At 39.9% G+C, this 24887-nt stretch overlaps 2 protein-coding genes across 2 annotated transcripts in view; both read right to left on the bottom strand.

Moving 5' to 3' along the window:
- BTRC (beta-transducin repeat containing E3 ubiquitin protein ligase) overlaps window positions 1–24887 on the bottom strand; it is a gene marked incomplete at its 5' end in the record, with an annotated part of 185121 nt that overhangs the window by 146643 nt on the left and 13591 nt on the right. The window lies entirely within an intron of this gene.
- Window positions 13121–14122, bottom strand: LOC307054486 (BTB/POZ domain-containing adapter for CUL3-mediated RhoA degradation protein 3-like; the record flags this gene model as incomplete). Its single annotated transcript, XM_079706213.1, has 1 exon — window positions 13121–14122. The coding sequence occupies one exon, from the start codon at window positions 14120–14122 to the stop codon at window positions 13121–13123; it is 1002 nt and encodes a 333-aa protein (XP_079562339.1).

Genomic DNA, 24887 nt, shown 5'->3' with positions numbered 1-24887 from the left:
AATTTACATAAGAATTTTATTTAAGTAATAAAAAGTCCATTTTAAAATCTTTTGAGGGAAGAGTTAATTTGATAGGAACTTTCATCATAAAAAAAAAAAATTTAAAAACCCGATACCTGAAACCTGAAACCTAAAGACTATCTACCATTAGCAGTGACTTACTTTTACACAGACTTCCCCAAGCAAAAGATAGCAATATCATCATGATTATGAGCTGTGGCAAACTGTTCATTAATACCTGTCCCAAGTAGAACAATCAAGAATGAATACAGTTCTATACTGCATACTTTGCTGTGGTAATCCAACATCATTTGTTAGGAATACCAGAGCTCTAAGTAGTGGGCTTTATACTAGGTAAATTCCATTTTAAAATCTTTACCTTCAATTCAAGGCTTTCCATGGTAGTAGAATCCTGAAGAAGTTCATACAGTTCAAATTCTTTTATAGTATAAATTGAGTATTTATAAAAACTCCTATTTATAGAAAAGATCAAAGAAAAGCATTTATTGTTCTAAATTGGCAACACAAAAATTTTTAAATATTTTGGCTACTAGATCACCATATCCATTACTAGGACCATCATGTCAGAACATAAAGTGTGTTTTTTTAAAAAAAAAACAACTATCAATTGTTACAACCCTATCTTGTACCAGTATAACAGGACTCCGTATATGCAAAAGGTTATTTTAATTTAACAGCTTAAATCACTAAATTCAGATCTTTTAAGCCCTTTGATCAGCTGACCAAGATACATTAAAATCTCTCCCATAGTGGGAATTCTATGGCGGTCCAGTGGTTAGGACTCCACGTTTGCACTGCAAGGGGCACAGGTTTGATCCCTGGTTGGGGACCTAAAATCCTGCAAGCCATGCAGCACAGCCAAAAAAAAAATTCTCCCATAGTATAAATATCCATGAATATGTATATATATTTATTGCTTACAAACAAAACATGGAAATATTACTATTTGAGGAGAAAATATGCAAATGTTACTAAGTTCCCCCTTAGTTCCCTAAGGCATCTAAAAGATTATTTATAATATGTAGTATTTTTATAGAATTGAACTAATTTTCACATATTAATGTAACAAGACACATTTTAATTTTAATCACAGCTGAGATAATTTAATAAATTTTGTAGTTTGCAGTGAATTGAAAAAGATGATTTATTTAACCAAACCTGAGGATCATAGCAGGATCATTTTCTTAAGTTCATTTTTTAAAGAAAAAATCCACTACTCTTCCAACCTCTGAAATAACAATTTAACAATTTGGTTTTTAGCCAGTTTTTTTTAAAGACTAAAGAGGAGAGGGTTGGCAAATGTAAAGAGCAAAAATAATGACTGGATCAAGATCTGGTTTTGTTTTTGTTTTTTTAAATTTATTTATTTAGTTAGTTTTGGCTGAGTTGGGTCTTCATTGCTACACGTGGGCTTTCTCTAGTTACGGCAAGCAGGGGCTACTCTTCGTTGCGGTGCGAGGGCTTCTCACCAGGGTGGCTTCTCTTGTTGTGGAGCATGGGCTCCAGGCATTCAGGCTCCAGTAGTTGCAGCATGGGGGCTCAGTGGTTGCGGCATGGGGGCTCAGTAGTTGTGGCTTGCAGGCTCTAGAGCGCAGGATCAGTAGTTGTGGCGTACGGGCTTAGTTGCTCCACAGCATGTGGGATCTTCCCAGACCAAGGCTGAATGAACTCTGGCAGCGGATTCTTAACCACTGCACCACCAGGGAAGTCCAAGATCTTTTCTTCAGAATCTTTTCCATACAAGAAAATGAGGAACTCCAAAACAATGATAATTTAAAAAAAAAAAAAAGGCAGCTAGAGCAAATGGGTAGTTACACTACTTAAAGGAGTGGTTGAGAGAGGAGGAATGGCAGCACAGAGGGTACTGACAGAAAAGGAGAGAAACTAGGACCAAATGGATTCCAATCCTGGGCAACCTGGATAGACTCTCACATGAAAATGAAACCAACAAACTGGGCTAAAATCGTACACAAAAGCCCATCTCTCTCTAACCCTGCTTTCTTCTTTCCATAGTACTGGTAGGGAACCTCAAGAAAATCCTCCTTTCTAAGGCTTAAACTCCCAAGTAACTGTTACCTTGCAATGACTTCTAAATTAGCTGAAGCCAGTAGGTCCTAGGCTATAAGCAAGATGATGTAATTTTATTATAGTGCAATAATGTGAATTTAGGTGCTAATGCTGTTGGAACTGGAGTCTCAAGACTGGATTTTTGTGATGCACTTTTGATAGGATTGGTGAATTATCTGTGCATGTGTGGCCTGGTATTCTTGGTAACAGCCATGACTCATCCAGAATACCTCTCAAAAGACAGGCTCTGGCCTCATCACCAGGGCAGTCTGCATTCAGATCTATGCTATTGCTATCACACCTGCTGGAACTCACTGGTGGAATTGCTATTCCTGCCCTAATCTGACATGTCTAGCCACGCACTCCATAGGGACTTGCAGGCTACTGGGACAAGCCCCTACCAACTCTTCTCAAGAGTGTGCTATATCCTGTCCAAAGTGGTAAGAATTTTAACCCTTACTCTCTCCAGGTTAGGGCCTTCCTTATTTCTCTTCTCTGTTCCTAAGATAAGTAGTTATGCTCTACTCATAACTAGTGAGTCTGTGATCTCTGTGTGTTTTGTAGAGAGGAGGAGAGTGGGAGAAGAACCTGCTTTTAGCTTTACTTCTGATACTACTGGGCTGGCCAAAGAGTTCATTCGGATATATAATTGAGTATTTAAAAGGACAAAAACCCTTATCTCATGAATAAACTAGTGTCCCCAATATAAGCAAGTGAAGTCCACAAGCCAGGCAAACTGAATACTTCAAAATGGTACTTTTCCTGTGATTTTAAGAGGTAAGAATTCTATATATACACAAGAGATCTAAATGTACGTTTACATTCCAAGGTGCGATGTAGTGATTTATAAAGCTTAACTATATCAGTCACTGGCAATTGGATCTGGAAAGGTCCAATTTCCAAAACTTAAAAATAATTTTATTGCTATTTGAACCATTCTGAATAACTTTTCCAAACTGAAAGAATACATTATCATAAAAAAAATAAGTTGGGGCTTCCCTGGTGGCACAGTGGTTGGGAGTCCGCCTGCCGATGCAGGGGACACGGGTTCATGCCCTGGTCCGGGAAGATCCCACATGCCGTGGAGCGGCTAGGCCCGTGAGCCATGGCCGCTGAGCCTGCGCATCCGGAGCCTGTGCTCCACAACGGGAGAGGCCACAACAGTGAGAGGCCCGCGTACCGCAAATAAAAACAAAAAAAGTTATCAAAGAGTCATCTTCTTTAATAAGAAATTATAATGTACCTTTAGTCATCAATCTCCACCCCTAGCCCTACAAGAATATTAATCTTCCAAAGAGAATTAAAATGGAAACATCTCCTTTTGTCCAGCTAAACAATGTCCATATTCTGCAAAGTCTTTAATTTATTTACTATAACATTGGAATAAAGGAAGACCTAGGTATGGATTCCAAAGCATATACTTAGTTTTAGAAGGGCACAACATACAGTATAAGAAGTCTGCATTATACTGGTTATGCTTGTTTTAAAGATTAGTTTTCTCGTTCAAATGCCTTTCAATGATGTATGAAATCTGAAGAGAATGTGAAAAAAGACAAAGAACTCAATTCTACCATAAGGCATCTTCCTCCTATGTGTTAGACCAGTTGGTTTCCAAAGTGCACATGCCAGGAGGTAGGCAGGATGATCCTTTGGGGTACAGGGGGGAAAAAATTAAACTATTAAAATTAATTTGATTTTAAAAAGAAATTAATGTTTTCTGATTTTTATAATATAGACTGACACTTGTTCCCTCATTAAAAAAAAATAATAAGTTCATCTGTGTCATCTTTTTTTTAGATTCTGCATGTAAGTGTTATCATATGATATTTGTCTTTCTCTGACTGACTTCACTTAGTATGATAATCTCCAGGTCTATCCATGTTGCTGCAAATGGCATTATTTCATTCTTTCTAATGGCTAAGTAATATTCCATTGTATATATGTACCACATCTTCTTTATCCATTCATCTGTCAACAGACATTTAGGTTGCTTCCATGTTTGTAAATAGTACTACAATGAACAGTGGGGTGTATGTATCCTTTTGGACCATGTTTTTCTCCAGATATATGCCCAGAAGTGGGACTGCTGGATCATATGGTAACTCTATTTTTAGTTTTTTAAGGAACCTCCATATTGTTCTCCATAGTGGCTGTACCAATTTACATTCCCACCAACACTGTAGGAGGGTTTCCTTTTCTCTACACCCTCTCCATCATTTATTGTTTATATAATAGACTTTTTGATGATGGCCATTCTGACTGGTGTGAGGTGATATTTCATTGTAGTTTTAATTTGTATTTCTCTAATAATTAGCGATGTCAAGCATCTTTTTCATGTGTCTATTGACCATCTGTATGTCTTCTTTGTAGAAATGTCTATTTAGGTCTTCTGTCCATTTTTTTATTGGGTTGTTTGTTTTTTGGATATTGAGCCGCATGAGCTGTTTGTAAATTTTAGAGACTAATCCCTTGTCAGTCGCACCGTTTGAGACTATTTTCTCTCATTCTGTGGGTTGTTTTTTCATTCTGTTTATGGTTTCCTCTGCTGTACAAAAGCTTTTGAGTTTAATTAAGTCCCATTTGTTTGTTTTTGTTATTATTTCCATTACTCTGGGAGATGAATTGAAAAAGATATTGCTGCAATTTATGTCAAAGAGTGTTCTTCCTATGTTTTCCTCTAAGAGTTTTATAGTACCCAGTCTTACATATAGGTCTTTAATCCATTTTGAGTTTATTTTTGTGGTGGTGTTTAAGAATAACTCCCAAGACTGAACCAGGAAGAAATAGAAGATATGAACAGACTAATCATAAGTACTGAAATTGAAACTGTGATTAAAACTCTTCCAACAAACAAAAGTCCAGGACCAGACGGCTTCACAGGTGAATTCTATCAACCATTTAGAGAAGAGCTAACACCCATCCTTCTCAAACTCTCCCAAAAAACTGCAGAGGAAGAAACACTCCCAAACTCATTCTATGAGGCCACCATCACCCTGATACCAAAACCAGACAAAGATATTACAAAAAAAAGAAAATTACAGGCCAGTAACATTGATGAATATAGACGCAAAAATCCTCAACAAAATACTACCGAACAGAATCCAACAACACATTAAAAGGATCATACACCATGATCAAGTGGGATTTATCCCAGGGATGCAAGGAGTCTTTAATATATGCAAATCAATCAATGTGATACACCATATTAACAAATTAAAGAAGAAAAGCCATATGATCATCTCAATAGATGCAGAAAAAGCTTTTGACAAAATTCAACACCCATTTATGATAAAAACTCTCCAGAAAGTGGGCATAGAGGGAACCTACCTCAACATAATAAAGACCATTTACGACAAACCCACAGCAAACATCATTCTCAGTGGTGAAAAACTGAAAGCATTTCCTCTAAGATCAGGAACAAGACAAGGATGTCCATGCTCGCCACTATTATTCAACGTAGTTTTGGAAGTCCTAGCCACGACAATCAGAGAAGAAAAAGAAATAAAAGCAATTCAAAAGTGTCACTGTTTGCAGATGACATGATACTATACATAGAGAATCCTAAAGATGCCACCAGAAAACTACTAGAGCTAATCAATGAATTTGGTAAAGTTGCAAGATACAAAATTAATGCACAGAAATCTCTTGCCTTCCTATACACTAACAACGAAAGATCAGAAAAAGAAATTAATGAAACAATCCCATTCACCATTGCAACAAAAAGAATAGAATACCTAGGAATAAACCTAAGGAGGTAAAAGGCCTGTACGCAGAAAACTATAAGGCCCTGATGAAAGAAATCAAAGATGACACAAACAGATAGAGAGATATACCATGTTCTTGGATTGGAAGAATCAATATTGTGAAAATGACTATACTACCCAAAGCAATCTACAGATTCAATACAATCCCTATCAAATTACCAGTGGCATTTTTTACAGAACTGGAACAAAAAACCTTAAAATCTGTATGGAGACACAAAAGACCCCAAATAGCCAAAGCAGTCTTGAGGGAAAAAAATGGAGCTGGAGAAATCAGACTCCCTGACTTCAGACTATACTACAAAGCTACAGTAATCAAGACAATATGGTACTGGCACCAAAACAGAAATATAGATCAGTGGAACAGGGATAGAAAGCCCAGAGATAAACCCATGCATCTCTGGTCAACTAATCTATGACAAAGGAGGCAAGGATATAAAATGGAGAAAAGATAGTCTCTTCAATAAGTGGTGCTGGGAAAACTGGACAGCTACATGTAAAAGACTGAACTTAGAACACTCCCTAACACCATACACAAAAATAAACTCAAAATGGATTAAAGACCTAAATGTAAGACTGGACACTATAAAACTCTTAGAGGAAAACATAGGAAGAACACTCTTTGACATACATCACAGCGAGATCTTTTTTGATCCACCTCCTAGAGTAATGGAAATAAAACCAAAAATAAACAAATGGGACCTAATGAAACTTAAAAGCTTTTGCACAACAAAGGAAGCCATAAACAAGACGAAAAGACAACCCTCAGAATGGGAGAAAATATATGCAAATGAAGCAACTAACAAAGGATTAATCTCCAAAATATATAAGCAGCTCATGCAGCTCAATATCAAAAGAACAACTCAATCCAAAAATGGGCAGAAGACCTAAATAGACATTTCTCCAAAGAAGATATACAGATTGCCAACAAACACATGACAGGATGCTCAACATCACTATTAGAGAAATGCAAATCAAAACTACAATGAGGTATCACCTCACACCAGTTAGAATGGGCATCATCAGAAAATCTATAAACAACAAATGCTGGAGAGTGTGTGGAGAAAAGAGAACCCTCTTGCACTGTTGGTGGGAATGTAAATTGATACAGCTACTATGGAGAACAGTATGGAGGTTCCTTAAAAAACTAAAAATAGAATTACTATATGACCCAGCAATCCCACTACTGGGCATATACCCAAAGAAATCCATAATTTAAAAAGACACATGCACCCCAATGTTCACTGCAGCACTATTTACAATAGCCAGGTCATGGAAGCAACCTAAATGCCCATCGACAGACGAATGGATAAAGAAGATTTGGTACATATATACAATGGAATATTACTCAGCCACAGAAAGGAATGAAATTGGATCATTTGTAGAGACGTGGATGGATCTAGAGACTGTCATACAGAGTGAAGTAAGTCAGAAAGAGAAAAACAAATATCGTATATTAACGCATATATGTGGAATCTAGAAAAATGGTACAGATTAACCGGTTTGCAGGGCAGAAACAGAGACACAGGTGTAGAGAACAAACGTATGGACACCAAGGGGGGAAGTGGTTGGCGTGGCAGTGGGATGAACTGGGAGATTGGGATTGACATATATACACTAATATGTATAAAATAGATAAATAATACGAACCTGCTGTATAAAAAATAAATAAAATAAAATTCAAAAAAAATTCCAAAGGAAGCATTTGGACAAGGTAGTGAACCATGCCTATATCCTGAACTTGCTCTATTTCTAGTTACCTGATGTTTGTACTCATTCTTTGAACTACCTCACATTCTTCTAATAAATTATGGTTTTGTTCTTTAAAAAAAACAAAAACCTCCCAACAAATGTATGTCCAGGACCAGATGGCTTCACAGGCTAATTCTATCAAACATTTAGAGAAGAGTTAACACCTATCCTTCTGAAACTATTCCAAAAAAGTGCAGAGGAAGGAATACTCCCAAATTAATTCTATGAGTCCACCATCACTCTGATGAACACAGACGCAAAAATCCTCAACAAAATACTAGCAATCCGAATCCAACAATACATTAAATAAAAACCATATGATCATCTCAGTAGATGCAGAAAGAGCTTTTGACAAAATTCAACACCATTTATGATAAAAACTCTCCAGAAAGTGGGCATAGAGGGAACCTACTTCAACATAATAAAGGCCATATATGACAAACCTACAGCTAACATCATACTCAATGGTGAAATGCTGAAAGCGTTTCCTCTAAGATCAGGAACAAGACAAGGATGCCCACCCTCTCCACTTTTATTCAACATAGTTTTGGAAGTCCTAGACACAGCAATCAGAAAAGAAAAAGAAATAAAAGCAATCCAAATTGGAAAAGAAGAAGTAAAACTGTCACTGTTTGCAGATGACGTGATGCTATACATAGAGAATCCTAAAGATGCCACCAGAAAACTACTAGAGCTAATCAATGAATTTGGTAAAGTTACAAGATACAAAATTAATGCACAGAAATCTCTTGCATTTCCATACACTAACAATTAAAGATCAGAAAGAGAAATTAAGGAAACAACTCCATTCACCACTGCAACAAAAAGAATAAAATACCTAGGAATAAACCTACCTAAGGAGGTAAAAGACCTGTACTGTGAAAACTGTAAGATGCTGATGAAAGAAATTGAAGACAACACAAACAGATGGAAAGATATACCATGTTCTTGGATTGGAAGAATCAATATTGTGAAAATGACTATACTACTCAAGGCAATCTATAGATTCAATGCAATCCCTATCAAACTACCAATGGCATTTTTCACAGAACTAGATCAAAAAAATTTTTTAATTTGTATGGAGACACAAAAAAGACCCCAAATAGCTAAAGCAATCTTCAGAAAGAAAAACGCAGCTGGAGGAATCAGGCTCCCTGTCTTCAGACTATACTACAAAGCTACAGTCATCAAAAGTGTGGTACTGGCACCAAAACAGAAATATGTATCAATGGAACAGGTCAGAAAGCCCAGAAAGAAACCAATGCACCTATGGTCAATTAAATTATGACAAAGGAGGCAAGACTATACAACGGAGAAAAGACAGTCTCTTCAATAAATGGTGATGGGAAAACTGGACAGCTACATGTAAAAAAAAGAAACTAGAACATACTTTAACACCATACACAAAAAATGGTTCCATCATTTGATCTGATATTAGACAGTCAAATGTGTCACCTACGAACCAACTGTTCCACTGGAAGACTGGGAGTTCCATAATACAAAGGGGTTGGCAGTTATGGCCCCTCATTCGTTCATTGTTTTTTAATTATTTTTTCTACTTTTCAAATTTGTTCTAATTAAAAAAAAACAAAACTCACTTAGGGACTTCCCTGGTGGTCCAGTGGCTAAGACTCTGTGCTCCCAGTGCAGGGGGCCCAGGTTCAATCCCTAATCAGGGAACTAGATCCCACATGCCACAACCAAGAGTTCACATACCACAACTAAAAGAAAAAGATCCTGCATGTTGCAACAAAGATCCTGCACTCGGCAACGAACATCCCATGTGCCGCAACTAAGACCTGGCACAGCCAAATTAAAAAAAAAAAAAAAAAGCTCATTTATGAAAAATTATCATATGGACATCAAAACTGAAAAACAGTGTTAGATTTATTCCCTACAATGACTTCATGAGGTAGGATGTGTGGTTTATCATTACCCCTGTTTTACAAGATGAGAAATAGGAAGTATAGAGAGGAAACGGAACCAAGGGCTAAGAAACTCCAGCATTTGTCTAAGGGTCAAATGGTTATTAAACCATCTGGCTCAAGAGAGTGCTCTTTCATTATACACCATTGCCTCTTAACATTTAAAAAACAAAACAAAACAAAAGCCATCTTCCCTACCAAAGGTTTTCAAATTTTAGTATTTAATCCATGGTAGGTGTCTTCTAGGTGAGTCCTAGAAAACTCCTTATAGAATCTAATTTAAACTAATCTCCAAGAAACAAGAAAAAGTGGTGGCCTCTGGGGAGGGAAAATAAATGCTACAAAGATGGGTAAAGAGATTTTCTGGTATATACCCTTTTGTATTTTTTGAGTTTTGTACTGTGTTACATGTTTTACATATTCAAAAACAAATATTTTTAAAGCTCCATATTTTGATTTCTATCAATAGTTAACTTCTATATATCAAGGCTTACTATAAAGCTATGTGAATAAAGCTGCATGGTACTGATACAGGGATAAATAAATAGAAAAATATACAGAATAATGAATCCAAAATCAGACCAATGCATGTAAGGACATGATTTATGATGGAGGTAGCTCTGCAGATCAGTGGAGAATACATATTCTTCCAGTAGGTGATGCTGGGGGACATTGGAAATCCATATGGAAAAAAAATGAAATGAAATTCCTTCCTCACAAACGCAAAGATCAATTCTAGAAAGACTAACATTCTAAATGTAAAAGACAAAACTATCAAGCTTCTAGTGGAAAATATGAGACTATTTTCATAACCTTAGGGTAGAAAAGGCTTTCTTAAATAAGTCATAGAAGCACTAATTAAACACACACACACACACCCTTCAATTCATCTATCAATCACATCCAGTGGAAGAAACACAAGCTCAACCACAAACAAAACAAAAAGAGTCAAAAGGGAACCAACTAGGCTCTGATTAGGGAAATGTGGGCTCTAATCCAGGCTGTCATCAACTGTAACCTTGAACAAGTCACATGACCTCTTTGGGTCTCAGTTTGCTCTTTTTGTTTTTAAGTAGAAGTGTTATATAACTTTTATTTTATATATGTCCACAGATGCTTGTACAACATACGATGACTACTTCTGAAGCTCATAGTGTTTTTTTTCCATGGCACAAAGAGACAGAAAGGTTAGTGACACACACATGTTACAATGACTCTGGGTGGAGACCTAGAGAGCACACATTCCAGAGGGAGGGCCGGGGTACCTGCACAGCGACTGCCCCACTAAGCCACTGCAGGAGGACAATGGAGAGGCGAGGCCCGGAACCATCGTGGGCAGAGGCCCCCAGTCACCGCAATCAGATGACTTATTTGAAGAAAACCTCATTACGGGGGACCCAAAGCTGTTCTGCTTTTTCCATTGTAAGCTATTACAGTGTAATAAAACTTTACTCTTTACCAAATCTTAGGCCAGTGTTTTACTTGGATGGTTCTTAAATACAAATATTGACTTTTGTTTGCCCTTAGTGCTCACATAAGAAATCAGTTCCTTGTAAAATATGTCTGATAACAGAGCTTGGACCAGCCAACACTTTGTCATTGTCAGCTCATGGCTGTATGCAACTAACAGTATCACTCACCATGGAATGTTTCAAGAACTTGTTCATATCCCAGGGAAGCAAAGACTACAAACTACAAGTGCAAAGTTGGAGGAAATGTGAAAGTAGAGAGACAGCCAGAAACATTTGGTCACAAGGTGTAGAAGCCCCAGCTAATCAGACTGTTCCACAAAGTTACTCCTCACGTAAACATTTAAAAAACAGAACTTACATGATGGCTTTTCCATTCCTACAGAAAACATCACAACTGACATTCACTTTAATTTTCTAAAAAAGTTCAACCCAAACAGCAGGGTTGGTGTTTAAAACTTAAACTGTATAAAATATTTACAAAACATTATTTAAGCCCCCTCCCTCCCATCCTTAGCACTTAATAAAATCCAAATGGCCTAATATGAAAGTTTCCCACACAACAGTTTAAAAAGCATCTACCTGATGCATGAGTTTTAGGTTCGGTCATGATTGTTTTAAAGTTTTATTGTAGGCCTTGTTGTTGGATACAAAATAAAGGCATACAACTGTCACAAGTAGGGCAGGATGTACAAAGTCTGAGCTGTAAAAACCATTTCAAAATATAAACTCGTTTTTTTGGAACACACTGTATCAAAGGCTGCCTGTATTAATACTTTTGGCATAAAACAGTAACGTTTCCCTCGAAGAGCAGACAAAACCCATCCTGGGCTTCCCTGGTGGCGCAGTGGTTAAGAATCCGCCTGCCGGGCTTCCCTGGTGGCGCAGTGGTTGAGAGTCCACCTGCCGATGCAGGGGACGCGGGTTCGTGCCCCGGTCTGGGAGGATCCCGCATGCCGCGGAGCAGCTGGGCCCATGAGCCATGGCCGTTGGGCCTGTGCGTCCGGAGCCTGTGCTCCGCAACGGGAGAGGCCACGACGGTGAGAGGCCCACATACCGCAAAAAAAAAAAAAAAGAATCCTCCTGCCAATGCAGGGCACATGGGTTCAAGCCCTGGTCCGGGAAGATCCCACATGCCGCGGAGCAATGAAGCACGTGCACCACAACTACTAAGCCTGTGTTCTAGAGCCGCGAGCCACAACTACTGAGCCTGCATGCCACAGCTACTGAAGCCCGCACGCCTAGAGCCTGTGCTCCACAACAAGAGAAGCCACCGCAGTAAGAAGCCTGCACACCACAACGAAGAGCAGCCCCTACGCACCGCAACTAGAGAAAGCCCGCACACGGCAATGAAGACCCAAAACAGCCAAAACTGAACAAATAAAATAAATTTATATAAAAAAATAAAGCCCATCCATACCTTAACACACAACCGAATCTCCTTGGAACTACTCTACCAGCCTAGTCTCAACCACCCACATTCGTCACCACTCCCCCTGTGCGTCATGGATGCAGAGGAGACAGGGAGGTAGGTAACCGAGAACGTCCGTCCCACACAAGTGCCGTGCAGACAGCAGGGATCCAGCGCGGGCCACCCAGGCCCCATGGGCACACATCCTCATCCATAGTCGCACACGTCCCTTAAACTAACATGAACACACACACTGACTGGATCCAAAGGGATCTGCATGTCCTCTCGGTCTACTCGCCGAAGGCCACTCCACACTGTGGAAGAATCAGAAGCAGAGACAGGAAGGGATTTCCAGGTGACAGCTACATTGACAGCAGGCAAGCCATCCTGAGGCTGCTGGTGTGAGCGGTGGTCCTGTCTGGATGCCAGAACAGAGTCTGGGGCCGTGTTTAATTTCTTCTAAGCAAAGGGCAGGGCATCCTCTGGGGGCAGTAAGCCCCGCTTAACGGGGCAGAAGGCCGAGGAGGAAGGAATGGAGCCCCCCGGGCAGTGGTTTGTGTACTATGCCTGTGAGCAGGCCAGGCGGCCTTCCCAGGATGGAGTGGGTCAACAAGGAGGGCAGGGGAAGGGGCAGCTTTGCCCTTGGTCAGACCCTGCGGGGTCCCAACAAGCACCAGACCACAGATCAGCCGAAGGGACAACAGGCCTGCCCCTTCAACAGATCTGGGCAATGTAGATCCGCTCCCACTCCTCGTCCTCGTCCAGGTGGTGGGAGCAACCGATCACCCCACCTGTGGCCTCCAGGAGCACGCTGTCAGGTCCCCGGCCATCCTGGGCCTCATACAGCAAAATATTCAGGCTCCCCTCATAGATCCGGGCTTCAGGGAACTCCACCTTGGTCTGTTTCTTCTCCGTGGCGTAGACGATAGAGGTACAGCAGAATTCAGCGATCTTGCGGCCCTGGCTGTAGAAGGACCAGCAGCAGATTTCATCCCCAATGACATCCTTTATGAGCAGGACCCTTCCATCAAAGCACAGAGACAGCTTATCAAACAGTTCAACGTTCTTCAACATATTGTCGTCAGAATTGCTGGTATACGAGTATTTGTTGTTACTTCTGTTGTAGGGCAACTTCACAGCTGGCTTATTTGAAGTCACTATAAGTTTCTGTTCTTCCTTGGATGAGGTGATAACAGGAACTCTGCAGAAAGGCTCATAAGTATCTTTGTTTTGCAGGGCTGCCTGGAACTCTTCCACCAGGCCCTGGACCAGGTAGTACTTGGCTTCTGCCTGCAGCTCCTCAATCTCCCGGCAGCTCTCGGGCAAGGGGACCGCCCCGTCACAAAGGTAATTGAGTATCGTACCATGGAGCTTCCCACACTGGTCAGTGAGGATCCAGCCTTCACTGTCCATGAGCATCTCTATGCACCTGCTGAACACGGCCTTCAGCATAGTGTCCTGCTTGGTCAGCGTCTGCATGGTGGTGTAGTACGGGGCTCTGCCCACGTTCAGCTTCACGAACTTGGAGCTGGGGCTCGTGCCCTTGAACGAAGTGGTGCAGGTCGCAGCCACTGGTACTGCTGAGCTCACCACACTTCCTCCTGACATCTCTTCCATGAAAAACTGGAGGACACTGGAGTCTCCAAACCCGGACTGAGAGACACAGGAAACACCCCGCTCGCATGAGCCTGGGGCGGAGGCGAGGCCTTCGCTCATTTTTAAAAGGAAGAAGTCATGGGCTTCCCTGGTGGCGCAGTGGTTGAGAGTCCGCCTGCCGATGCAGGGGACGCGGGTTCGTGCCCCGATCCGGGAGGATCCCACATGCTGCGGAGCGTCTGGGTCCGTGAGCCATGGCCGCTGAGCCTGCGCGTCCGGAGCCCGTGCTCCGCAACGGGAGAGGCCACAACAGTGAGGGGCCCGCGTAAAAGCAAAAAAAAAAAAAAAAGGAAGAAGTCATAGTCTATGATTCAAACAAGGCCTTTTACCCAAAGTGTACTACTACTGATCTAAAATGACTGCAAACCACTGTTTCTTGAATGAGCTAAGTAGGTGGACAGATTCCCAGTGTTGATACCTTAAGTGGATGAAGAAAAAGGGAAAACGATGTTTCCCAGCCCTCCCAGAGCTGAAGAGTATAAATAACTGAACATGCTGACAGTGTTTAAGGCTCACCGTGATAGAAAAGTGTGTATTCCAAATCTCCTAGATGTAAAGTGCACTTACTAGGGTAAATTGACGTTGCTGGGCATTAGCTTGGTCATACTCTTTCTTTAATAAAACTGAGGGCTTCCCTGGTGGTGCAGTGGTTGAGAATCTGCTTGCCGATGCAGGGGACACGGGTTCGTGCCCCTGTCCGGGAAGATCCCACATGCCGCGGAGCAGCTGGGCCCGTGAGCCATGGCTGCTGAGCCTGCGCGTCCGGAGCCTGTGCTCCACAACGGGAGAGGCCACAACAGTGAGAGGCCCGCGTACCGCAAAAAAAAATAATAATAATAAAACTGATAAAAGTAGAAACAGCATGGAAATATCAGTAGGATAACAAATAAAGTATTAAGTGTATCTATCCATATCTCCCTGACAAGTAAAATTCTATCATCACAGGTAGGGATAAATTGTGGCTGCTTGCCTGGGTGGCTAGGGGGATGAGAAAATAAAGAACAGAACATTCCAGTAGGATGTTTGATACCCACCAGTCAAGTCTGTACCCTTTTTCCTGATACTACCAAATAACATAATATTTCATTAGCTTCTCAAAATGCCATTTTATGATGAAGCTCAGAGCTGACAGTCATACCCTTATTAAAGTCACAACTAGTTATGTTGAAATGGTAATTATCAACAACAAATTTTAAATTAAAATACATTATGTAACAACATTAAAATAAGGCTAGATCAGGACCCATGGATAGGATTCAAGGATCTCTGAACCTCCTGAAATCATGTACAAAAGGTATACACATGTGCATGTCTGGGGAGAGTATCTCATGACATACAAAAGATTTTCAGTGAGGTCCATGAACAAAAAAGTTTATGAAGCTTTGAGTTAGATGACCCCTCTAGACTCAAAGCCCACACAAACTTAGTGACATCTCAGTTAAAGCAAATTAACTGACCCACTTATTAAGGAAGTAGAACTTTGTCTCCTTCTGATTCATCGCATTTTCTCTTAATCCAAGTTCAATAAAAGTCAGTCTCACTTTAAAATAAAAATTTTTTAAACTTCATGGTTTCAATTAAGCAATTAAAAATTCAGCCCAATAGTGCCCCCCAGGGTTTCCCTGGTGGCGCAGTGGTTAAGAATCTGCCTGCCAATGCAGGGGACACAGGTTTGAGCCCTGGTCCAGGAAGATCCCACATGCTGTGGAGCAACTACGCCCGTGTGCCGCAACTAGTGAAGCCCGTGCGCCGCAACTAGTGAAGCCCACACGCCTAGAGCCCATGCTAGGCAACAGGAGAAGCCACCGCAATGAGAAGCAGGCGCACCGCAACAGAGAGTAGCCCCCGCTCGCTGCAACTAGAGAAAGCCCGCGCGCAGCAATGAAGACCCAATGCAGCCAAAAATAAAAAATAAAAAAATAGTGCCCTCCAATTTCAAAACTCAAATTTTAACTACAATATATTCTATTTCTCAATAACAAAGAGAATCTCTTCTTTAATCCTTTCCACCAGGCATCATTCTTTCTAGGTTCTGGGTACATTTTCACATCAATTGAAAACAAGATCTCACTCTTTCTTACTGGTTTACATAATTAATTGGAATTGTTAGTCCAAATTCATCAATCCCTGAGGCTTTTTTATTTATTTATTTATTTTATTTATTTATTTTTGGCTGTGTTGGGTCTTCGTTGTTGCACGCGGGCTTTCTCTAGTTGCACACACACCACACTACTCTCACGTCTACCAGATAAAGCAAACAAGTAGAAAAAAAAAAAAGCCCAAATAATTATGAGCAAATTGCCTTGAAAGGCCTAGAGAAGCCACAGTGAGTCTCAAAGTGTGATCCCAGAACCAGCGGCATCATCCGGAAACTAGTTAGAAATGCAGATTTTCAGGCTCCACCCCAGGCCTATGAAATGGAAAACACAAGCCCTCCAGGAACTTCTGTTGCAGCTTTTAGTACCACAAGCCTTTAAAAACTAAACCCAATTATTTAAGCAGCTTTAGCAATGTTTTCCACCGAAGATAAAAATTATAAAGCATATAACCTATAGATTAGAATGTAGGGCTTCCCTGGTGGCGCAGTGGTTGAGAGTCCGCCTGCCGATGCAGGGGACACGGGTTCGTGCCCTGGTCCGGGAAGATCCCACATGCCACGGAGCAGCTGGGCCCGTGAGCCATGGCCGCTGAGCCTGAGCCTCCGGAGCCTGTGCTCCACAACGGGAGAGGCCACAACAGTGAGAGGCCCGCGTACCACAAAAAAAAATAATAAATAAATTAGAATGTGAAAAGTACATTTTAATTAGGCTAAGTTCAAAAACAAAAATAAAGGGACTTCCCTGGTGGTGCAGTGGTTAAGAATCCGCCTGCCAATGCAGGAGACACGGGTTCGAGCCCTGTCCCAGGAAGATCCCACATGCCGCGGAACAACTAAGCCTATATGCCACAACTACTGAGCCTGTGCTCTAGAGCCCGTGAGCCACAACTACTGAGCCCGTGTGCTGCAAGTACTGAAGCCCGTGCACCTAGAGCCCGTGCTCCGCAACAAGAGAAGCCACCGCAATGAGAAGCCCACACACCGCAATGAAGAGTAGCCCCCACTCACTGCAACTAGAGAAAGCCCAAGAACAGCAACGAAGACCCAACTCAGCCAAAAATTAAATAAATAAACAAATAAATTTATAAAAAATAAAATTAAAATGACAAAGTTTACATATTATCTTCCCAAAATAGGAAACAGTCACCATTTCAAAGTCAAGAAGAAAAAAAAAAAACAAAAAAACAAACACTTAGAACTGCCTAAAAATAAATGGGCTGATTTTACAACTTCTACAGAACAATCATCAGTGGATGCCAAAACTATTGGGAGAAACAATGTTGGGAACAAGTTATTTACACAGTTTCCAAGTTTCACTCCACTGAGCACTTATTATTTCCAAATATACCTTTACAGTGGAGAAATCTGGTGAATAAAGCCTTAATAAAATGACCAAACTTAGCATCACCGATAAAGGAACAAAATAACATCGTGTACTTTCTGATGTAATGCACTGAGAAACTACAACATATATTCCTGCCAAATTTTTTAACCTGAATCTAACCATGGACAACAATCAGACAAATCCAAATGAGAGACATTCTGTAAAACTTGCCTGGACTCTTCAAAAACTTCAATTTCAAGAATAAAAAGACTAAGGAACTATTGTAAATTAAAAGAGACTAAAGAGACATAACTATGTGTAACATGTGATTGGATCATGAATTTTAAAAAAGGAGGCTATAAAGGACAATACTGGAACAATTGGGGAAATCTGAATATGAACTATATATTGAATAATAAAATGTTATCACTTTATCACTTTAAAATGTTAAATCTCCTGAGTGGGATCTTGCATTGTGGTTATGAAAGACAATGCCCGTGTTCTTAGGAAATACATGCTTTAGTAGAGGTGAAATATCATGATGTCTACAACTTTCAAATGATTCAGAAAGGAAAGGAAAGTAGAGCTATACAGAGAGGAAAAAAATAAATATGGCAAAATGTTAACACTTGGCCAATCCAGGTGAGGGGTACATGAATGCTTTTCTCAATTTTTTTATAGATTTGAAAAAAGATTGATACCACCCATTCCCCTCTTCATCCATATTTCTCCAACTGTATGATTTTTTTAAATTAATTAATTATTTATTTATTTGGCTGCACCGGGTCTTAGTTGTGGCATGCAGGATCTAGTTCCCTGACCAGGGATCCAACCCGGGCCCCCTGCTCTGGGAGCGTGGAGTCTTAACCACTGGACCACCAGGGAAGTCCCTCCAACTGTATGACCTTAAGGAAGTAACTTAACCTCTCTGTGCCTCAGTTTCCATGTCTGTAAATCAGGGATAATAACAATACATATCTAATAAGGTGAGAGGATCAAATGAGTTAATATATGTTGAGTGCCTAGAATCCTACACTGTACATACTGAGCTATGAGTGTTTTCTGCCATTATTGTTGTTATTTTATTATTACTACTGCTACCATAACACAGGGTTAGAGAGACAAAGAAATGTAGCTTGGATGCTCACAGTCCTATATATAACTTCCAAAATATTTTCACTATTTATAATTTCACCTAGTCCTCACAACAGCTCTTTGAAGTAGGAAGAGAATTCTTATCGTTGCTTTCCAGATGAGGAAAATGAGACTTGGAGGTTAAGCAACTTGCCCAAAGTTTTCTAACTTCTAGAAATCAGTATAAGTGAGATGAGAACTAGGTCTTGTTTTCACTATAGCACAATATAAAATTTACATCCCAATCTTAACTGATTAGAAGGTATTTCAAGGAAAGCACACCAAGAAGACACGTAAAACTCGGTACTGTCAGTTAGAGACAAAAGAAGTTATCACTAGTCCATTCAGCAAAACAGATGTCACTTTCCAGAGCTTTGATATTCTCCTTAAATACCCTTGAAAACAAGGACCAAAAAATATGAACTCTTATAAAAAGAGATTTATTGTATTTTTATAGCTTATTACATAACTTGTAACAATCATTTTGTTAAACGTGAATGTCAGTTTTATCTTTGGTCCCTTTTTTCCCGGCTATTTACAAGCTTTGTAAGAATTGTTCCTTAATTAAGTCTGAACATAGCTTTATATAAATGGATTCCTGGAAATAAAATGTTCAGACTTAAGAAATGATTGTTACAGAGACTGTAACAGGCCGTAAAAAAAAGAATGCCACTTTAAACAAAGATTTCTTATTTTAATTAAAAAGATAATTATCAGAACATTCCTACACTTAACAGAACCATTTAAAGAAGCTTCTTTGGGAAAAAAAATGTAGTATCTTATGCAGGCTTCCGTGTATAATTTGTAATATATTTAAACCAAAGTCTCAGTTGATCCTATGGTATGAATTCTTATATACTGTACCTACACTTTAATGATACATTGAAAAAGAAAGAGTTCCAAATGAGATAAACATCATTTCTAATTCTTTTTAATATGAATGCTTTCAAAAGATTATGAGTATTTTTCCATAAGATATTGATAAAACACATTTAAGAATACTTAAGCAACACTTTTTAACATGACCACATACAAACATATCTAGGATCACACAGTTTATTGATGCAGTAGGTATACGTCAATTAGAGGGACTATATCCAGTGGACTACTGTATAATCAAAGATGATACATACCTGCATAAAAGGAGTTTCTATTCTCAAACTCTGAAAAAAGCTAAAACAATCATCCTTATTTTCAAAACATCACACCTGGATAAGATTGGAGGGTGTGAAAAACCTTTAGAAGCATGATTTGATAAGGCAGGATTCTTTTCGATTAATTTATTTGACTTTTTTTTTTTTTTTTTTTTGCGGTATGCGGGCCTCTCTCACTGTTGTGGCCTCTCCCGTTGCGGAGCACAGGCTCCGGACGCGCAGGCTCAGCAGCCATGGCTCACGGGCCTAGCCGCTCCGCGGCATGTGGGATCTTCCCAGACCGGGCCACAAACCGGGGCACGAACCCGTATCCCCTGCATCAGCAGGCGGACTCTCAACCACTGTGCCACCAGGGAAGCCCTATTTGACTAACTTTTAAATTGTCCATTTCTAACCTAAATCGCGTAAAATTTGTAAAGTTAGGCAAGATTCCAAGAGAGAATGAAGTAGATCTTAAAAGCTGTCACTATAATTAATTGCAATTTGAAAAACAGATGCATCAATATTCCTCTACTTAAGTCATCTTTTCTAAATTACACTGAATGCTACACATGAGTCACTACTTGACTGTCTATTTCTGCACCAATATATTCCTGGAAACTGCTTCTAAGTGGACTATATTTTCCCAGGGAAACAAGTTCTAATCAGGAGGCTATTTCCTAACTGAGGACTTGGTATCAAAGAAAAGTACTGACACACCTAATGACATCAAAACAAAGATTCAATAATTATAAACCTCTATCGTTATTAAAAATAAAGAAATTACATTCCACCTTCATAAAATGGGAATGACATACCAATGATCATTAACTGTATGTTGAAAGTGTTAAAAAAAAAAAAGTAACTCTTCCACATTTACTCATTAAACAAATTTGACCTTAAGCTAATAACCAACTAAAACACTAAACATTTAATTAGCAATCATCTGGTTTGCTTCTTATAATACAACCTTCTGCTTGGGATGATTTATGAAGAAGGGAGAAGTAGAAGGGGGCCAAACAAATATATTACTCAAGGGAATGCCCTCCTTTCCTCTATCTAAATTATTTCCCTGAATAAGCAAGTTTTTCAAAATTATACCAAGAATAGGAGATCAGTAAATGTTGATAATGATCATGATGACCATGAGTGTTTCTCACTTATTTTGCTTTGCTTCTAAAAACTATAGGTAGGGACTTCCCTGGTAGTCCAGTGGTTAAGACTCCACGCTTCCACTCCAGGGGGCGCAGGTTCGATCCCTGGTTGGGGAACTAAGATCCTACATGCTGCGCGGTGCCAACAAAACAAAACTATCAGGTAATCAGATATTTTTCTTTTTCATTTGCCTATCTCCTCAGTTTAAAAGCCACAAGTGCTCTACCTAAGACCAAATGCCACCAGAAAAAAACACTTAAGTCACTCTCTCATTCTTACTGTCACAGGGCTTACTTGAAACTTTGTATCTAGGTTTCAAAGTACCCCTCACTTCATTGAAAAGCCATGAACATTCATTAGCACAAACTCCTTTCTAAAATATTTACAAAAAGTCTTTCATAGAATGCTAACGTTACAAAAGTTTTTCATAGAATGTTTCACAGAAGGTTACATCACTCTAATGACCATTCTTCTGATTCTTCTTAGGATGACTAGCTTTTGTGTTTGAGCCCAATAGATAAAGTCATCAAGAACTGAGGTATTCATTAGGGAAATGAAAATTAAAACCACGATAAGATACTACTATATACCTGTTGGGATGGCTAAAATAAAAAATACTAACAATCCGAAGTGCTGGCAAGGATGCAGAACTAGAACTCTCATACACTGCTGTGGTAATGCGAAATGTTACGACCACTCTGGAAAATAGTTTGGCAGCTTCTTATAAAGTTAAACAACACTAACCATATGACCCAGCAATTCCCCTCCTGGGTATTTACCCCAAAGAAATGAAAATTTATGTTCTCACAAAACCTAAACACAAGTGCTTATAGCAGCTCTATTTTTAATCACCCAAAACCAGAAACAACCCAAATGTCCTTCAACAGATGGATAAACAAAATGTGGTACAATCCATACAACTGAATACTACCAAGCAATAAAAAGGAATGAACTACTGATACATGCAACAACTTGGATGAATCATCTAAAAGGCATTATGCTGAGAGAAAGAAGTCAGTACGAAAAGATTATATATTGTATGATTCCATTAAATGACTTTCTCAAAAAGATAAAACTAAAGTGAGGGAGAACAGATCACAGTTCCCAGGAGTTAGGAAGATGGGGAGATAGTACAAGGTAGTTTTTTGGGGAATGATGGAACTGTTGTGTATCCTGATAGTGGTGGTGGTTACATGAATTCTGAGACCTGTACACTAAAAAAGTCAATTTAACTAAACATTAGTTTTTTAAAGAAAAAACCAAGACCAAAAACATGCACAGAGCAGACATGAATAAATACACATTTAAACAGTAAAATGGAATAGGGGTGGAATGTCTATTCAATAAACCTTGGAAGTCTGTGTGAATTATTTTGAACTAGAGTTTTGTTGTAAAAGTATTACCACCACTATATCCTTATGGACTAGAAAGCCCTTTCACATTTACCTCATTTAATTGTATCAAATTACATCTTCCTCTGATGCTGTGGCTGATGCTGCTTTTAATCTAAGGGATGAAGATAAAAAGACCTTTTCAGACAATTTCTCACTCACCAGAAAGCCCGTGCCTTTGTGCCTCTCACTTGAGGTCAGCTTGAGGACCGTGCTCAAAAGAAAAACTCTAGGGCCTCCCTGGTGGCGCAGTGGTTGAGAGTCCGCCTGCCGATGCAGGGGATACGGGTTCGTGCCCCGGTCTGGGAGGATCCCATATGCCGCGGAGCGGCTGGGCCCGTGAGCCATGGCCGCTGAGCCTGCGCATCCGGAGCCTGTGCTCCGCAACGGGAGAGACCACAACAGTGAGAGGCCCGCGTACCGCAAAAAAAAAAAAAGAAAAAAAAGAAAAACTCTAGTCTATGTAATTGTACAAAAGACTAATCTTTCATCATAAATTTCCTTACAATTCAGTTATGCCTATTGCTTTAAGCAACACTTCAATGATTCCTTAAACTTCTCCCTTCATTCCTTGACATTACCTCAAGACATTACCTTAAGAGCACTATGAAACAACTGTTGAGGTAGTCTGTTGTCATTTATCTTCACGTATGTGATAGGGTCATGGAATATTAACATTAAAAGTAATGTTAGAACTATCCACAACTTTTTCATAGCACCAGCAGGGACTACCAGTTTATTGTGATGTGATTTTAATATACCTAGAATGGCCACATTTGGGGATGTTGCTATTGCTCTTCTACTAGATATATCTCTTATAAATGGCATTATCTTGTTAATTTTTCTGCCCCTATGTTTCACCAAATTCTCCAGCTGCAAACAGCACCCAAAGTAAATTGTTTTTAGAAACCGCTTATTACTAATCAGTTGGAACTCAAAGCAATTCTAAGCCTCTGCCGTGAAGTTTGTCTCATTCTGCCTTCACTGTTTATTTCCAGCTTTACTGAGATATAACTGACATAACACTGTGCAAGTGTAAGGTGTACAACATGTTGATTTAATATACTTACATACTACAAAATGATTACCACCTGCCTCCACTCTTGAATCCAGTTAACTCAGCTGCTTCCTGCTATGTTCCCCATGTACAAGGCTTCACCTTTTACTCTGGCTCTAGCCACAATACTTCCCCCACTCCCTCTGTGTTGGTACACTGGCCAGGACACACAGTCTAGACATCTTGTCAAAGTGTGATCTGAAAAATATCTCTATCAGAAACACTGAGATGCCTGTTAAACATGCAGATTCTTGAGGCCTACTAAATTAAGTGGAGGGAAGAGGAGCTGAGAATCTGCACTACATGTTAACACCCTCTCCAAATAATAAAGTATAGTACTACTGCAGTAGGCACTAATGAGTAGGCTGAATTCTTTAGTTCCTTGCTGGGTATTCCAGTTCTGTTTTTGAGCCCAAACTTGAAACAGAGGACTTGCCGCCTCTTTTCAGTACTCACTGATGTTGTCTGCCTATTGAATCTCCCCAGAATATCTGCACCCAGACTCCTTGTCACTATTTTCCCCTCTGAAATAATATCCTGCCCTTCTAAACTTCTCTGAGTCCCCAAATCTGCTTGGATTGCTAACAGATACCATGTTCCATCTGCCTGGCTAAATTTCCTTTCCTCAGCTCCTAGCTACCCCCAAGCACTTGGTCTACCTCAGCCTGTAAAGCCTCTGTAGATTTTATGTCTCCTTCTGACTGATCTTGATTTAAAACACTGTTCTCAGTACAATGGACAATGATTATGCAATTACACAAAAGTAACAATTAGATGAATCCTGATCTTTCTATCACAAAGGAATTTGAGTAGAGCTGGTCCAGAGAACTTCAGCTTGGCTCACTCTCTATGTGGATAAATCTTTCTTTTCTAACCTCTTATTATATATACTTTCATAAACTCAGAAAAGTATAGAACAGCATATAATGAATCCCCATCACTCAGCTTGCCACCTTCCAAATCCCAAAGCAAATCCCAAGATTATATCACTTTGCCCATTTTTATCTATGTGTATATCTTTTTTTTTTTTTTTTTTTTGCGGCGCGCGGGCCCCTCACTGTTGTGGCCTCTCCCGTTGCAGAGCACAGGCTCCGGACACACAGGCTCAGCGGCCATGGCTCACGGGCCCAGCCGCTCCGCGGCATGTGGGATCTTCCCGGACCGGGGCACGAACCCGTGTCCCATGCATCGGCAGGCAGACTCTCAACCACTGCGCCACCAGGGAAACCCCATATGTATATATTTTAAATTTAGCTCCTTATTAAAGTTAGGGACTATTCCAATATCTTTACCCACCAAATACTTGTTTTGCCATACCTACTGCTATGGCAACCTTCCCTTTAACTAATTGCCCTGAACACGCCTGACACCAGCCATATTTTACTCTTCTCTTTTCTCTTTTTCTTTTCTCCTAGCCTACTCCAGGCAAACCTTACTCACTGTATCTCAGAATATTCCTTGAATATCTTTCCTTCTTTCCATACCAACTGCCCTAGCTCAAGCCCACATGGCTTCTTGCCTAGACTATTACAT

The sequence above is a fragment of the Hyperoodon ampullatus genome, assembly GCF_949752795.1.
Source record: "Hyperoodon ampullatus genome assembly, chromosome: 1".
In the NCBI taxonomy this organism is placed as follows: domain Eukaryota; kingdom Metazoa; phylum Chordata; class Mammalia; order Artiodactyla; family Ziphiidae; genus Hyperoodon; species Hyperoodon ampullatus.
This window is presented reverse-complemented; position numbering and strand designations above follow the sequence as displayed.